A 16,968-nucleotide genomic window follows, 5' to 3' on the forward strand; every position below is an offset into this window, starting at 1 on the left:
TTCGCTATTTTCAGTATGCACACCGTCAAAGGAAAGAGTGACCGCGGGCTTAGGTGGAGGTGCTCGGGTAAGAAGTCGGTTGGTGAGGGACCAAACATCCTCCTTCCCCTGACGGGTGCAGAACTCTCGAAAGTTTGTGGTAGATGCTTCTCTCAACATTTCTGCATACTTATTTTTAGCTTCAGCTCGTTCGCGTAGCACCTCATCCAGATTATGGCCACTTCGTGCCAGTTGCTGAATTCTATGATGGAGGTGGATGACAAGCCGTTTCTGTTCTTCCAGCTCATCACTCCACCATGGGTTGTACGCGAGTTTGCCACGCTTTCGGGGAAGTGATTTGTCGCATGTTTTAGTTATGGTTCTGTAGAGGATGGCAATGAAGTCGTCATGTAGAAACATAATAAATTATGTTTGGTAAACAAATAATTACTTCGGTAGTATAGAAAAATATAACAGTTCTTTTTCTAATTCTGGATAGCCTTGACCAGATTTAAATTGGCGACCTCTTCGGAATACATATTTGCTTGCGTTTAAGAATTAATAAAAACAAGTATCTGGTAAATAATATACATGGGTGAAGGTCGACTTCTCTTCGGATTGCGTTTTATTAATACATCTATTAAGATATGTAGTATAATCGGTTGACTACTCAGTATTGCGGGTCATTTTAATACCAAGGTACTTGATACAAATAAGGCCTACCTAACTTTAAATGCTTAGGTATATTTCAATAAATATTAACGCCAATCAACAAAAACAAGATTAATTAACTTCTTCCATTCTTTAATTTTAGCAATATTACAAAAAATAACACAATTTTTAACTAAATCTATTCAAAATAAGCAAATTTCGAAACCACTGATTTTGGCTTTAATAAATCACCTATACGGAATAAGGCCTATATGATTCAAATGCCTCTAGGCCTTAAAATTGAGGTTGTATTAAACAAAATGCGGTCTTATAATAATAAACACGTCGATTTGTTTCCGTTATTAAAATTTTACATACCAAGTAAACAGAAATATACTGTACATCTCTAGATAAACTTAAATACCACATATTAAGAATTATACTTAAATTACAGATAAAATTTAATATTCATAGTAACAAAGTAATGATTCCTTACAATTTTATCAAAAAAAATATGAAAAACAAACAATATTATTTTTTTGTATAGGGCTTATTAAAACACCGTGTTCGAATAAGGCCTACATAAAAAACGTTTAAAATAAATCAGGTTAGGAACATCATTTAGTCTTGATATTTTGTAAACATATAAGTATGTAGGCATAAAAAAGCTTCTGAATCATCTTTACGAACTCCTACAAAATCTTTGTTATACCACCTAAAGCAGTCCTTTATGGTCACATATCTGCTACTTCGTCTTCGAGACAGGCATGATAATACCAGCTTTCATTCTCCTTTCCTTTAGAATTATACATACGGCTTTTTTTCTTATTTTTATTGGTTTTGTTTCTTTTTTTACAGGTTTTGTAATTTTTTTCGACACTGTTTTCTTTTTTTTTCTGTGCTGTTAGAAACATTCTTATTAAATAAATATTTTGTTACTCTTTGACTCATATAGTAATGAATTTGACCGTAATCAAGTGTTAACATGAGTATCTAATATGGCCTGCCGTGCTGAAATAAGGCCTAGGCCTTATTAGATAACTCGCTCTTGTTGTCTTTAAAAATTTACAAATAATGCATCTATAGCCAGTAGTACAAATTAAGGTTATTATTAGCTAGTAAGAAATATTTAGAAACGATTACTAAGAAAAGCTTAATCTAAAACAGCGTCATTTTACTGAAAACTTAAGATGAAATCGCCGGATTTTTATAAGAGAGCACGAAATCACCCACCACCTTAGAAGAACGCTTGCCAATCGGTGCTGGGATCCTGGATCGGGACGCTCTTGCACTCTACTGGGTTATAGGGCATATTAGTACGTGTCCTTGAAGTATTATCCCGGTTGGACTCATTTATCTGTGTTTTCTGATGTATAGGCCTTATTAGAACGTAGGCCTTATTTGTATCAAGTACCTCATAGGTAACTCAGCTCTATGCTCTGTCACATCTTTAATATGTCAATGCCACTCCTCCCGTGCCGCTCCAATACCTCAAGTACTGACTGATTTAAGCACTAGACTAGAAAATATTAGATGATATGTATGCCCATAACATCTCACATGCCAGTTCCTCAATTACTCCGTGATCATGGCGCTTGCAACAGTGCCGAAATATCGGAGACTCGTAATTAAGGTAGGTACCACTACCATATAGCAATCCCGGCAATAATAATTATTCTAATTCTTATATTAGATGAGTATGAACTGGGGTACATTTCACTTAAAACATTCCCTTCACGCCCAACCACAGATTAGAGAGTCTCCAATCTTCGATGTCCTCCATATTGATCCTATTGAAAAGCCCTCTGCATAATCATAGCGTGCATGCTAATACACCACGACTCAGCAAGTCTCAAGTGCCATCCAATAGGCATGAGAATTTTATTTCCTTTTGAGTATCTCGGTTGACTGACATCAGATATTTGGCGCAGTCATATTCAGTACTACCCGGCGAATTTGATGAAAGAATTTTGCAAATTGGTCCAGTAGTTTTAGGAGCCGATTCAATACAAACAATCAAATCTTTCCTCTTTATAACATTACTAGCGACCCGCCCCGGCTTTGCACGTAAGTAAGCTTACGCTAAGTATACATAAACCTTCCTCTTGAATCACTCTATCTAATACAAAAAACCGCATCAAAATCCGTTGCGTAGTTTTAAAAATCAAAGCATACATAGGAGGGACAGACAGCGGAAAACGACTTTGTTTTATACTAATGTAGTGATTGTAGATAAAATAATTGAGTAAAATCATTGTGAGTCTATCTAAACAGTAAATTCTTGAAGTTTTTTGGCAAATGTATAAAGAAGCTCGTTTTCTGTATCGTTGTTGTGACAAAGTTAAAAATAAGCCGTAGTGGCTACCAAAAAGCAAAATAACAAAATACGGGCGTCAGAAAATGGCGCGATATTAATACCCTGGGACTTGCCTTAACCATCCATTAAGACCGTAACTAATACCGACATTGGCATAGCTTATGAACTTCCAAAATCCAAGTAAGCCTTCGTAGAATCATTAATGAGGTTTGGTCAACAATTTGGGCCCGGCTTGGTGTTAAGTTAACAAGCCAAATTACGTGAGCTGTGAACACATTTATTTATGCCATCACTTCGTTTTCATTTGCCCTACGCTGAATTTACCCGTACATTCCCTTGGGAACAGAAAACAAATATTTCTTCATTTGCTATTTATTAAAGAATCGCTTACTGTTGATTTTTCGTTAACTGATTCTTACAAAGTGAGTGAAAAACGTTAGTTTCACTTTTTTCAATTGAACTGATTATTTATTTTATTATTATTATATTTAATTATTTTGCGTATTAGCTTTTCTATTTGAAAAAGGATCTAGTCAATATTGAATATTCAGTCAACAAATCGTCAATGTAAACACATCGTATTGCACGACCCATTTTAAAATATGGACTTTTATTGAAGCATCTTTCAATTTCTGTTGAAAAATACTAATGGTTTTTCCTTACTTCCATTTCAAATCGTACTGATTTTAGGGTTTTTGAGTGACATTGGAAAACTAGTTGCTTGAGTTTTGTGTTAATTATAATTGAATTTGCTGATGAAATAAAGTCGGATTTGTGCGTCAAATAAACTAAAGTAGCCCTCCTCCTCAGTCCTTCTCTTACACTTTAATGATCACAATCAAATCCAAGAGGCACCTGAAATTAAACCATCAGTCGCCAGGGCTTTACATCATTCTCCAATTAATACAAATTTGAATGATAATACGCACCTGCGATCTACGAATAAGTCTTGATTAAGGCACACTCCATAGTTAAATTTTAATTAAGAGCATTTGTAACAAAATTAGGGAGTTTATTTTAAACTTCATCAAGGTTTAAGAAGAGTCGTGCACGAAACATTTTCTCATAATTATTTTAGATGGTTCAAAATTTGTTGGACCGACTGAATTTAAATTCACAGGCAAACATCATAAAAAGTTGCTAAGAAGATCAATCTATGTTAGAGTATGTTAATTCTTGAGTGTATTCATAATAAAACGATGATAAACAACCACACGAAAGATGAAAACATTTTAAATTCTATCAATGCAAATTTTATAAGGACGGCAAATTGTATATATTTGAATACAATTTATTATACGATTATCGTATACGAATTAAATTCGAAAGGAATCTCAGGACGTTTTATCAGATTATCCAACCATCCAATTAGTGAAATGGGATATTGTCTAATTGTTTCAATGCTAACAATTTGAATTGTCTGATATTTCGTAACGCAAATTTGGAGGCGAGCGCTGATGCTGCGTTGCCAAGATTAACTTTGTTCGAAGTTTGTATTCTGGAGCCTTGCATGTTGTGTAGTTTTTTGTTGAATAGCCGAGTGCTAATTACTTCCCTCGCTGGGCTTTCATTAGACGCGAGAAATCGGATTTTGTAGTTCATCCCATCACTGGAAGCCCATTACAATGACCTAGTTCAGGAATTTCAAACTATGCCCGGTATTCGAGGGCGATATTTCAAAATATTGGAACGGCTAAACTATGTTTAACGTTTCACTCGACGGCTTTGAACTCGACTTTGATTTGATTGATAGGAAAAGTCAGTTTGTGGTTAATTTTAAAAGTAAAATGTGAAATTTACAACAAATGCAAAATCATCATCATCATCATTGTATAATTGGAGACAAATAGGAAAATCGAACAATATACCTTATAAAAAAAGATATCAAACGTATTACTAGTAGAACATAAAAGCGCCTCCTTTGTGAAGTCCGTAAAAGGGTTTACATAAAGGATAATAAGTAAATAATAATAATGTTCTTCACAAACATAACATTTATTTTCACGATATCAACAAGTTTCACTGGCACTGGTCACTGAGACAAATAATGCAATACATTGCGTCGGCTCATACGTGACTTGGCGAACAACTTCAGAAATGTGTGTCAGAGGAACCAACAGCGAAAAATTACGTCAAAAACCAAACCTTGGCTAATAAATTGCTTGTGTGTGCCGCATCGAATATGCTACGTATTGGTGCATTGAGAAATAATATTGCAAAAACCTGACTTTAAGTTAAAATTAAATTAAATTTCGAGCTTAAGCCATACCTTCACTATTTACACTAATGTTGAAGATATAATCTGATTTGTGGGTTACGTGGTTTGAATCCTTTACTCAAAGTTCAAGTGAAACTACTTACTATTGAACTTCGATTGATTGCGGAGTATGGAACGTCAATAGGCACTTCATCTTCTATTAATTCCGATTCGACCTGGTTTCGCCAAGTTTTAACCACAAAAACATAACCCTTCTTCTGGGGCAGTCGGGTAAAAAGAGGGACGGTTGACTCCCTTCCAACTACAGACTCAACGAGGTATTTTCTTGCGAATTTCAAGGGAACCAAAACAACGAAGAGGATTATGAATAAATAACTACGCACAATAAATCTTAGTGGGTGTGGAGTTTATTTTCACGTTAAAAAGTATTTTTGGTACTCTTATAAAGACGTTGCTGATACAGAATTTTATAGAATTACACTTTCTAGACTTTCATAACAGTCGAAGTATCTGACTTTACATTTTTTGTTTCAAAAAAGCCCTTTTTACAAACTACACAACAGACTGTTTATCTTGTTAACTTACCCCATTATACGTACCCTATTATACTTGCTTACCCCATTATACCTGCATTGTGTTCGCCTTAGAGGAGACTAGCGAACCTGATGAGTACCAACCAGGATAACCAGGCCTGTTCATCTCCGCGAGTTTACATCGAAAACAAAACACGCACGATGGCCCACCTACAGGATACTATTCGACAAGGCCTCACATACGAGCGGACATTGACTCACGCACGCGTATGATGGAAGAAAATAAAGAAAATGGTGTACTAAATACTGTGCAGTATTTAACTGCCTAAATAATAATAAAAACACAGAATGTACTTTTTTAAGTTGCCTCAAGACACTGAGAGGTAAATAAGTAGTCAATATTATCCATGATAATTCATGCTAAATCATGTATTTCCTCCGCCATTTTCCGCAGTTTGGCACCTCACGTCACATGATTTTACCGAAGTCAGCCCTATAGCTTCGGCGCAGTGCCGATCACCGATCACTGACGTTTGTCAACAAAATGGTGCTTGACTCTTGATCTTGAGACAGGCTAAATTACACCATATTGTTAATGACATTGAGCATACATTATTTAAATACCTTCGCGAAGTAAAACTTCTGTACGTAGTACTTATTATTATTCTGTGGTATAACGCATAACCTATTTTGCTGCCCGTCGTCAGGACCGAGCTACGCTGGGAAACTTACCGCGATAATTACTTTACGGCGCGAAATGTAGGGCGATTAGTGACAGAACTATGTGCGGGGAAATCCATTTAAATGCATATTCAAATGCTGTAAAAGATTTGTGGCGTTTATAGTAAAAACTTACACGTATCTCTACAAAAAAATTACAATCGTGGCTATCGTTAACTTTAGGGGTATCTATCTCATTTGTTATTACAACCCGATCAAGCACCTCACTGGAATGCGACTCTCCCTCCCACTTACCCGCACACCTCTCCGTATTCGCCCCGTTTGTAATAGAGCATCGATGTGACGTCACGCTCGTCAGGTGTGCAGTTAACTCGACCGGGTTGAACATAAGAGATATGACTATAAGTAAAGAATTGATTAAAAATGACCCTTGCTAACATTGGATAGGAGTTTGAAAAATTAATCTTAATCTCCAGTCAGAGTCAGAACTGTGTAGGATCCATTATTGATGGATGAACGTTCTTACGTTATTGCAATAAGATCGCAAATGCATCTGTATTAATTCCAATTGAACCTCTCGCAAACTTCAAAGCTTTGAGGATATGAATCGTAAACTTGGCGACCATTTGCATAACCTATTTTGCGAAGATTCGTCAGAACTGCGCTTAGTTAAGGTGTATTCATGATGCGCGGGTAGTCCAAAATTCAGGTCTGTTACTCTGTTACTCCTATGTTTGTTTGTGATTGGTTAATCTTAAATATTTAGGCTCAGTTGCACTACCTTATTTTAACCGTAAAAATAACAATAACCGGTGCTTTTTGTATAGAGTTTGACAGATTTTTGACGTTTGTCAAAGTTAAAATAAGATGGTGCAACTCAGCCTTAGGCACCCCGCAAAGCACAGACGTTTCGGTTGCCATTTTGTATAAAGAATCGGCCGATACCAAATCGGTTTATGTACGCACTTCACTGATTAACAGCTGGACCTAAATAAATAAAAATAAATATCCTTGGACATTTTACACTGCGCTTCTAGTCCCAAACTAAGCAAAGCTTGTACTATGGGTACTAGACAACGGATATAAACATACTTAAATACTTTTTTTTTGTAAATACATACTTATTATACATAGAAAACACCCAGTCCAATACAAACAAATATGTTCATGCACACAAATGTTTGTACTGTGCGGGAATCGAACCCGCTACCTCCGGAATAGTTGTCCGTTTCGAACCACTACACCAAACGGCCGACAAATATCGGGCGACCATGCCGGTTTTCACCATCAATCCCTAATTTTTAAGTGACATCTATTTTGGTATCACTTAACAGGACTTTTTTTTACAGGGGTCACTTAAAAATTAGGGATTGATGGTGAAAACAGGCATAAAAGTGTGGGGTGATAAACCAATCAGCTTAGGTAGGTATAGCTATTCGTTATTATTATGTCATATCATCATTTTCAGAACTCGAGACTGTGGAAGCTCCGGGCATTATCCGTGTCGCATACAAAGTTTCGCACGCTCCGAGCACGTCCCTATCAACGTCCATAAAGTACTTACCTAACTTCGATTCCTTGTCTTATTAGGATAAATACTCGTAGGTGCGACTTCTATTAAGTGTGGTACATAGGTATAACCTATAGTCCCACATATAATAGAACGCATAAGTACCCTAACATCAGTCTTGATGAGCCACCATTATCTCAAGCACCTCTCTACATCCCTACTTACTCGAATTTACGGAAAGCGCACGTGTTCCAAAAATCTCCAGAAAATAGCGGCTACGGCACGATTTTCCAGAGTTTCGAGCATAAATTCAAAGGAACCAGAAACACGTCTTAATTAAAAGCAGCTTTTGAGCCATACAAATATTCGCGGCGCCGACAGCCGCTTACTTTCAACTTTGCTACACGTTAAAGGCCAAAGTTGTTGGTATGCATAGCTCTAGTTTCGTGATAAGTGCATGCTTATATTTTGATAGAAAGATAAAAGACTTTTCAAGACTATGTTAGTACAACAGTATTTTGTGAAACGTAAACAACTCAAAATAACAAGTTATTTATGACTACTACATCACAATTCTAAATATAATTTAGACCATTAAGGCTGGGTTGCACCATCTTACTTTAACTTTGACAAACGTCAAAAATCTGTCAAGGTCCATACAAAAAGCACCGGTTTTCGTCAAAGTTAGGCTCTTTTCACATGTCCCGGTAGCCGGCTAACCGGCGCCGGGTACCCGGTGGTGAAGTGTATGGGCATGGTACGTAGCTTTCACATGTACCGACGTAATTAATCCGGCATGCCCATACACTTCACCACCGGGTACCCGGCGCCGGTTAGCCGGCAACCGGGACATGTGAAAAGGGCCTTACGGTCGAAGTTAGGTGGTGCAACTCAGCCTAAATATCATGGAGAAAGTAAATATTTATAAAATTATTTTTTCTTATACAGTAACCTCTGATATAAAAGGCACTAAATTGATCCTTTATTGAACTTAACTTCCTTAAGCATTAAATTGTAAGTCTTCTATTCCAGTGCAAAAGAACAAGAGAGAAAGATCCAAGCGCGAATGAGATACCTCGCCGAGTTCAACGAGAAGCAACGCAAGGAACGCGCTGCGAGAGCGAGAGAGAAACAGAACAGGATCAAGCAGAGGGTACAGGCTGCAGCCGAGATGGAACTGAGAAGGAAGATCACCATGGTCCGCCAGTGGCGAACGAACGAGAAGAAACGACTCAACAGGTTGAAGCAAGAAAGAGAGGCGAAACAGAAATGGCTCGAGGATGAAGTAAGATGTTACTACAACCCAGTCGAGTTAACTGCGCACCTGGCAGCCGTGACGTCACATCGACGCTCTGGTAGTAGGAGGGAGAGTCACATTTTTCCAGCAAGGTGCGTAGTTAACTCGATTGGGTTTTAGGCATAATCACAGAATAATAATAAGTACTTCGTACAGAAGATTTTCTTCGCGAAGGTATTTAAAAAAATGTATGCTCAATGTCGTTAACAATATGGTGTAATTTAGCTTGTCGCAAGAGTCGAGCACCATTTTGTTGACAAACGTCAGTGATCGGTACTGCGCCGAAGACATAGGGGCTGACTTCGGTAAAATGATGTGTGACGTGAGGTGCCAAATTGCGAAAAATGGCGGAGGAAATACATGAATAAGCATGAATTATATTTTGTGTTTCTAATATTATTCAGGCAGTTAAAAAATACTGCACAGTATTAATTGCACCACCGTTTTTACATATGGTTTATTGTCTTTACAATGCAAATGGGTGAAGAATACGTGCGTGCGTCAATACTCGCTCGTGATTGTCCTGTCGATTTGGTATCTCAGGAGGGGTAGTCGCGCGTGTTTTGTTTTCGATGCAAGCTCGCGGAGATGAACAGGCCTGGCATAATTTTGTTCTAGATAGAGCCGAGAGCAAGATTTTTGATCTCCGGTCTTCAATAAAATTGTTTTTCTTATAAAAAACAAAAAGGTAAAATTAGCAATTCAAATCACTTATTTGGCTATTCCAAATTTCCTATATTCATTTGTTTCCTGCATTAATTTTTGTTTTCCTAATCAGTGTCTCAATATATTCAACTTTTTATCTGGTCTTGTTCCACGTCTAAGAATGGACAACACGCATAAGTTGTAATATTAAGTTAAATTATGACTTAATTTAAAGTTTAGATCACACACATTACACTAGTTTTTATTTCACCTCAATCCATCCAGTATTACCGAAGATAGAGCCTCGAGAAGTTTACGGACATTTTAAAATTTTCAAAAATTTCCAATATTCGCGCGTGACGTCACAACATGATTTTGCAGCCCCCGCACGTTAACCCATTTACCACTTTTTGTCTTTTTCCAACTAAAATAAAATTTTACCTAACTGACAACTGTTACTGTTGTTAGTTGTCATCGTTCAATCACATTTCAAACTAGGCGCTAAAAAAGTAACCATTATTATGCCACCTATTGCCAATTTTGTGCAGTATGAAGCCATTTTTACATTTATGCACTTAAATATAAATTTTCTGGAAAAATAACCAAGTTTGTGTCTCTGTGCTCAATAACGAGTAAATAGTCCAGTTATTTGTTAGTAATGTAAGTTAAATAGATTTAGAGTTGTGAAACAGTCAAACTAATGTACCTGCTAAATTGCGAGTTATTTTTTCTTTGATCATGGCAGGACACGCTGCCGGGTGTCCTAAATATGCTGAAGTATTAAAAAATTCGCGTTGCTGAAGTATACATTTTTTTTGTCTCGTTTGTTTCTACATTACATAATTGTATCCTACTAATATCTATATATATAAAAGAAAGTCGTGTTAGTTACTCCACTTATAACTCAAGAACGGCTGAACCGATTTAGCTGAAAATTGTCAGGGAGGTAGTTTAGAGCCAGGAGAAGGACATAGGATACTTTTTATCCCGTTCGACAGCATTCCCGTGTGACTTGACATGAAACGTCAGTCACTATAAAACGTGGTATAAGAAAAAAGAATCAGACTTGGAATTACAAACCACGCGGGCGAAGCCGCGGGCGGAAAGCTAGTTATAAATGTTTGGAAGTCTGGAAGTTTAAAATAAAGTAAAGTAATGTTTATTTCTCACCAACATAACAGATAATATTATGATAACAAACAATCAGGAAAAACAAAAAGTAAGAATGTTGGTGGGTTGATACCTGAACTAGGAAGATTCCTGTGTCTCAGGTTTGTTACTCTTTCACGCAAAAAGTACTTAACGGATTTTGTTGAAACTGTACAATATTATTGTTTTGTTTGTAACCCAGATTAACATATAGGCTACTAGCTGACCCGGCGAACTTTGTTCCGCCTTAATGGCAATAAATAAGCAGACTTTTTTTTAATTTCGAACGGGATAAAAAGTATTCTATGTCTTTCTCCTGGCTCTAAACTACCTCCCTGACAATTTTCAGCTAAATCGGTTCAGCCGTTCTTGAGTTATAAGTGGAGTAACTAACACGACTTTCTTTTATATATATAGATATAAGAAGATAATTTATGCCGATCTGTGACACTAAATTTCACGCAGGTGAAGCCGCAGGCAAAAGCTAGTCGTGAAATAAATAGGAAAGTTTAAGGTTCTGAAACGTGGTCGCTTACTATGGGCCTCATAAGAAGGCTCAAGGTCACCCAAAGGGTGATGGAGCGGGCTATGCTCGGGGTTTCCCTGCGTGATCGAATCAGAAATGAGGAGATCCGCAGGAGAACCAAAGTGACCGACATAGCACGCAGAATTGCTAAAATCAAGTGGCAGTGGGCGGGACACATAGCTCGTAGAGACAGACGGAGTTGGGGCAGAAAATTTCTTGAGTGGCGACCACGGGCTGGAAGACGTAGCATGGGCAGGCCTCCTAATAGGTGGACCGACGATCTGGTAAAGGTCTCGGGAAGAACCTGAATGCGGGCAGCGCAGGACTGTTCATTATGAAAAACCTATGGAAAACCCAAAGGCCTCTCGCCTTTGTCCAGCAGTGAACGTCATTTGGCTGTAACGACGAAATAGGAAAGAATGTAACTATCAAAAATCTTGTTTAAGGCAGCATTTTTCCAATTTCGCAACGAGCGCGGCAATCACACTTAACTAACAGAGAGCATAGCGAAATTTATTTTAATCACCGATTTTCAAAACTCCCGGAACACTTTCCAGGTAACCACGATAATTTGTACCAAACGACTGGACTATAATTAAATTGATATAAAAATTTGGGTACATCTACTCAAAAACAAAAGAACTGGTGCTAAAAGGGTTAAGTGACGTTTTGACATTTGTAGAGGGCCTTGTAGAAGGGGAGGCTATGGTGCTGAATGTGGATTAACTCGAGTGTCATAGTAACTTATTAGACTGCTAAGCTTGATGATAAAAAGAAAAATATTTTATTCAATGTACATAGTCTGGTCATAAGTTCTGTCATATGATGATAACTTTTGAATTTTGAATGAAGGTTTCAAAACATTTTTTACTGAATTAGAATAAAAAATAAAAAATGTGCGATAGTTCGAATTTTATTGTATGTGTAGTGGACGCATAAAGAAGTCCGAACTGCAGTTGTCGCGTTGCATTGCTACGCGCCAAAGCAGATTTTCGTTGTGCTGAAAAAGTTTAGTTTATCTTTTCATTAAATGATAGGTATAGGTGTACCAGAATCTCATGGCAAACAAAAATATTGGAAAAGTGTGTCTTTCATATGGCAAATATCTATGGCTTTATTGTCACCTGTCAAAGTAAATCAAGTGAACTGTCAGTCGCTGCAGAAATTTTGTAATCTCTTCATGCCTATTTGTTATTTTTGTGAAAAAGTCGAAAAAGCTCAAGCAAGTCATATTGTTTTCAATGTGTATTGTAAAATAAGGCATAATTCAAAGTCAATCTTTGATTTTAAAGCGCGTCGTTGAGTTGACAGTAAGTTGGAGTGAAATTGGATACATTTAGTTTATTACCTAACTGCGTCAGAAGGAGGGTTTTTTTAAAAATATTATTCTTATAATAGCTGCTTTATCGGGGGTTTCAGGTGTACCTCACAAATTGGTGCAGAGGAATGGTGAAAAAGTTATGACCATGTAAATAAAATTGAAAAAGATTTCATCAAGTAAGATGTAAGATAGAATAATTGAAATGGTGGAAGAGCAATTTATAATAAATACCTCTTTATCTTGATCATCTTTTGAAGAAAAGTGGAATCCTTGGAATCTTTTTCTAGTTCTGAATGAAGTGATTAGTTATAAGTATGATACATAATAAAATTAGTTACATAAAGTAATATACGATTTACTTATTTTTCAAGACATTTTCCTATTATTATTACTGACGGGATTGAATTTATATTATTATACCTTAGTTTTGAGTTTCCAATATTTCGGCACTGTTGCAAGCACCATGGTCACGGAGTAACTGAAGAAATTAAAACCAGACATCGTTCAGATGTGCGTTCAAAAGACCTGAGATTTAAAAAAATCCCACGTTTTGTTTAAACAGTAAGCGAAAAAAAAGTGACTTGAAAATGGAATACAAAATGATAAGGTATGGTAAATGATAAGTCTTTATCAATGAAGAAGCAGAAGTTCAATTTCATGTGTCCTCCATCTAGGCTCGTCACTCAAAGTTTGGCTGCGGTCTCAAATTTGGGCTTAATTGAGGTATTTTTTGGGTGAGAGGCATAAGAACTAATGCCGTTTTATGTCAAAAATTCATACTTAAAGGTAATTAACCAGGTACAAAGTCGTTCCTTGTATGTTAGTCTGCCACTCTTTAGTAAGTCCCGAAATCCCCGCTTCGGCTCCCCTACTAACCATTCTAACCATTGTACACAGATAATATCTTACATGCAGCTTTTCATGTTACTACGTCACATTTTCAAAATCCGCGCGGAAAATCGCTCCTAGCGGAAGAGCGCACTTTGAGCTTGAATATTTCAGTAATTTTTAAAGATATCAAAAAAGTAAAAATACAGTATTCATTCTAATTTTTTGTAGTATTTTTTGGCATCTTCAACAAAAATTGTGCGCCATGTCCATTCTCAGTAGGCGAAAAATTACCAGGAAAAATGGAGGCAAAAAGCAAAGCTTCCAATAAAGCTATCTATGTATTTAATTGAAAAGGTTTTATACTCTATCAGGCGTACTGAAGCTAGCTCACATAACGTAATTATTATACCCTTACAAAAGCTTTCATAGGCTATCATGTTGTGTATCGGCAAACCAGCTTTTAATTTAAACTATGATTGCGACGCACTCGAACGAATTAGATTCGCTTTCAGCGATACAGTTTCCAGTCCAATAAATAATCGCTACATAAAGTGATCGCCCGCACGTGTATTTATTTCTGTACGATCAGAATTAATTTTGTTTTTCACATAAAATATGTTATAATAATTTCTTTGAGAGCTCATGAAAGATATTTATATACAGGACATACTGTGTTTTCACGTTTCAAATAATTTCACAATTTCTAACAGAGAAAGTCTCTCAGAAGCTGCTTCTGCCTATATCCTGTTTATTGTTACCATAACCCATTGTTCATGTATTTTGAATTTAATTTAAAAAAACATGGGTTCAATTCCCGCCTTAGGCAGTTCGATTTTTTCAAGGTATTTATAATTTTCAAATTAGCCGTTCTTTGCTCGTATGGGCCACACTAGCCATGTAGTCAACTATTTTTAATACATCACCCATAAAGTCTTTATAAGCGTCACAGGTGTTACAAAAGAAACGTAATTTTCTATACATAACTATGCCAAGTGGGCCACTTAGAGCCCGGCGGGTCACAACAGTCCCGCGGGCTGCAGGTTAAGTACTAGCTACACCTGCGTTCTATTAAATGCAACATGGCCGACCAAGTTCGTGGAATTAACCATACTGTGTAATAGATTCCTTAATGGCCTCTTACGCTGAAGCACCTAAGACGACTCATTCGATTCGATCCTCAATTTCACGGGTAATTCTTAACATTACAGGCGACCAAAGAGTAAGGTCTTGTCTTGAAGCAATCGTTCTATTCTAAGCTCAGTGAATCTTTTCCATAAATTAGATGCTAGACTTGAAGATAGATCGTTTTCGATTTATTAAATTACTCGGTGAGCCTTATTTTCTGGTATTATCTAAATCTCCTGGATCCTCTGGTAGGACGTACTTAGCTGATAAGATTTACTAAAGTCAATCCATTCAACCAGTTCGCTAAAATCTATACTAATTCTATACTAATATTATAAATGCGAAAGTTACTCTGTCTGCCGGTCTCTCTTTCACGCCTAAACCACTGAACCGATTTTGTTGAAATTTGGCATAGATATAGTTTAAGTCCTGGGAAAGGACATAGGATAGTTTTTATCCCGGTTTTTGAAACAGGGACGCGCGCGATAAAGTTTTTCTGTGACAAACAAAATTTCACACGGGCGAAGCCGCGGGCGGAAAGCTAGTGTATAATAATAAATAAATAATTCTATACAGGGTGGAATTTTGTAATGCCACCTGGAGGGAAAGTACCCTTAATACTGTAGAAAGAAAATTTTACTCGAAGAAAACATTCCTTTATTTTTGAAAAGAAAGACAACTGCATTCAAAGTTTTTCGAAAATTTACCACCATACCATACAATTTTCTGTAAATAATTACAATAATTTTTAAGATTTCATGGTTTTCCTTTCATTTGATTTTTCAAGTTTGTTTAAGAGATTTCATCCTTATACTTAACCCTAACGATCGATGCAATAAAAATACAGGGTTTAATTTTTTACAGATTTTAGCTAGTTCGATTACCTAGTGCGGCAAGCAAATTTTGGAAATCTTTGAATGCAGTTCTATTTCATTTTAAAAATAAAGGAATAAAATTTTCTATCTACAATATTAAGAGTACTTTCCCTTCAGAATTCAGGTGGCATTACAAAATTCCATCCTGTATATTCATTTCCAAAGCAATCATGATTTTTTAAAAATTAAAACAAGACATTATAGCCTGTAAAAATATTACGAATTATTGAGGTCGCATAGTAGTCCAGTCATTTAAGCTTAAATTAGGTAAGAATCTCGGAATTCGAGATACCCAGCTGTAAGTCTGTAAATACTTGTAGATTGACACCCTTAAAGTTGTCTCAAAACCTACATATGGTAGGGTGTAAGCAACTATTAAATTTTAAGGTCAAAGGTCACAAAAATCGCTTTTTTTGGAAATATCTCATTTCCTATGGGTTTTTTGCTATTTGTATTTATTATCAATATTGTAGAATACAAAATTCTCTACAAATTTTGCTCAAAAAATTTTTTATACGGTGAACCGTTTTCGAGATAGAGGGCGGCCGCTAGTACTTATAATAAATCTGTAGAGGTCAATTCTGTACATGAAATATATTTTCAAAATAACTATCAGGGGGTGATTAGTAATCGATACTGATGCCAAAAATGCAATCAGTAAAATTTTTGTCTGTCTGTCTGTCCGTCTGTATGTTCCTTATAGAAACAAAAACTACTCGACGGATTTTAACGAAACTTGGTACAATTGAGAATGTTACTAGGTATGCAAAATCACTTGAAACCTATGTTACAGTTAGGCTTTTACATTTACAAATACATTAGTTTTTATTTCATTCAAAAATACCCAGTAGTTATGATTTTATAGGCATTCAAAGTTCGCTTAAATATTGAGTGCCGCCGACGGTCACGTGACCCCGCGTGACGTACATTCACAGTGTCCGCTCACTAGAAAACGGATATAAACATACTTAAATACATTGTTTTTGTAAATACAAACTTATTATACATATTAACACCCAGACCCATCACAGAAATTAAAATTGAACCAAACCCAAACTTTATGCGATTATGTCGTTTTATTGCGAATTACCTTCCAGCTCCATCATTAGACTCTGATTACTATATAGAATTAAAGTACTCATCAATACAAAACGAACGAACCCAAACTCGATGGATTTAAGTCGTTTTATTATAGAGATCCTATGGCCACCTTCCAGCTCCATCATCAGATCAGGTCCATGTCATCATAATATTGCATGGTCATCCAAATCACATGTGTTCACATGAAATTTCAGCTTAATCGGTTGCCT

The 16,968-nt window shown here is 36.4% G+C and overlaps 1 protein-coding gene across 1 annotated transcript in view; it reads left to right on the plus strand.

The window, feature by feature from the left end:
- LOC135073786 (uncharacterized) overlaps positions 1–16,968 on the plus strand; it is a 57,330-nt gene that overhangs the window by 23,376 nt on the left and 16,986 nt on the right. The window contains exon 4 of the mRNA XM_063967966.1: positions 8,922–9,174. Within this exon, the coding sequence (XP_063824036.1) occupies positions 8,922–9,174 (253 nt within the window). The remainder of the gene's footprint in view (positions 1–8,921; positions 9,175–16,968) is intronic.

The sequence above is a fragment of the Ostrinia nubilalis genome, chromosome 1, assembly GCF_963855985.1.
Source record: "Ostrinia nubilalis chromosome 1, ilOstNubi1.1, whole genome shotgun sequence".
Lineage (NCBI taxonomy): Eukaryota > Metazoa > Arthropoda > Insecta > Lepidoptera > Crambidae > Ostrinia > Ostrinia nubilalis.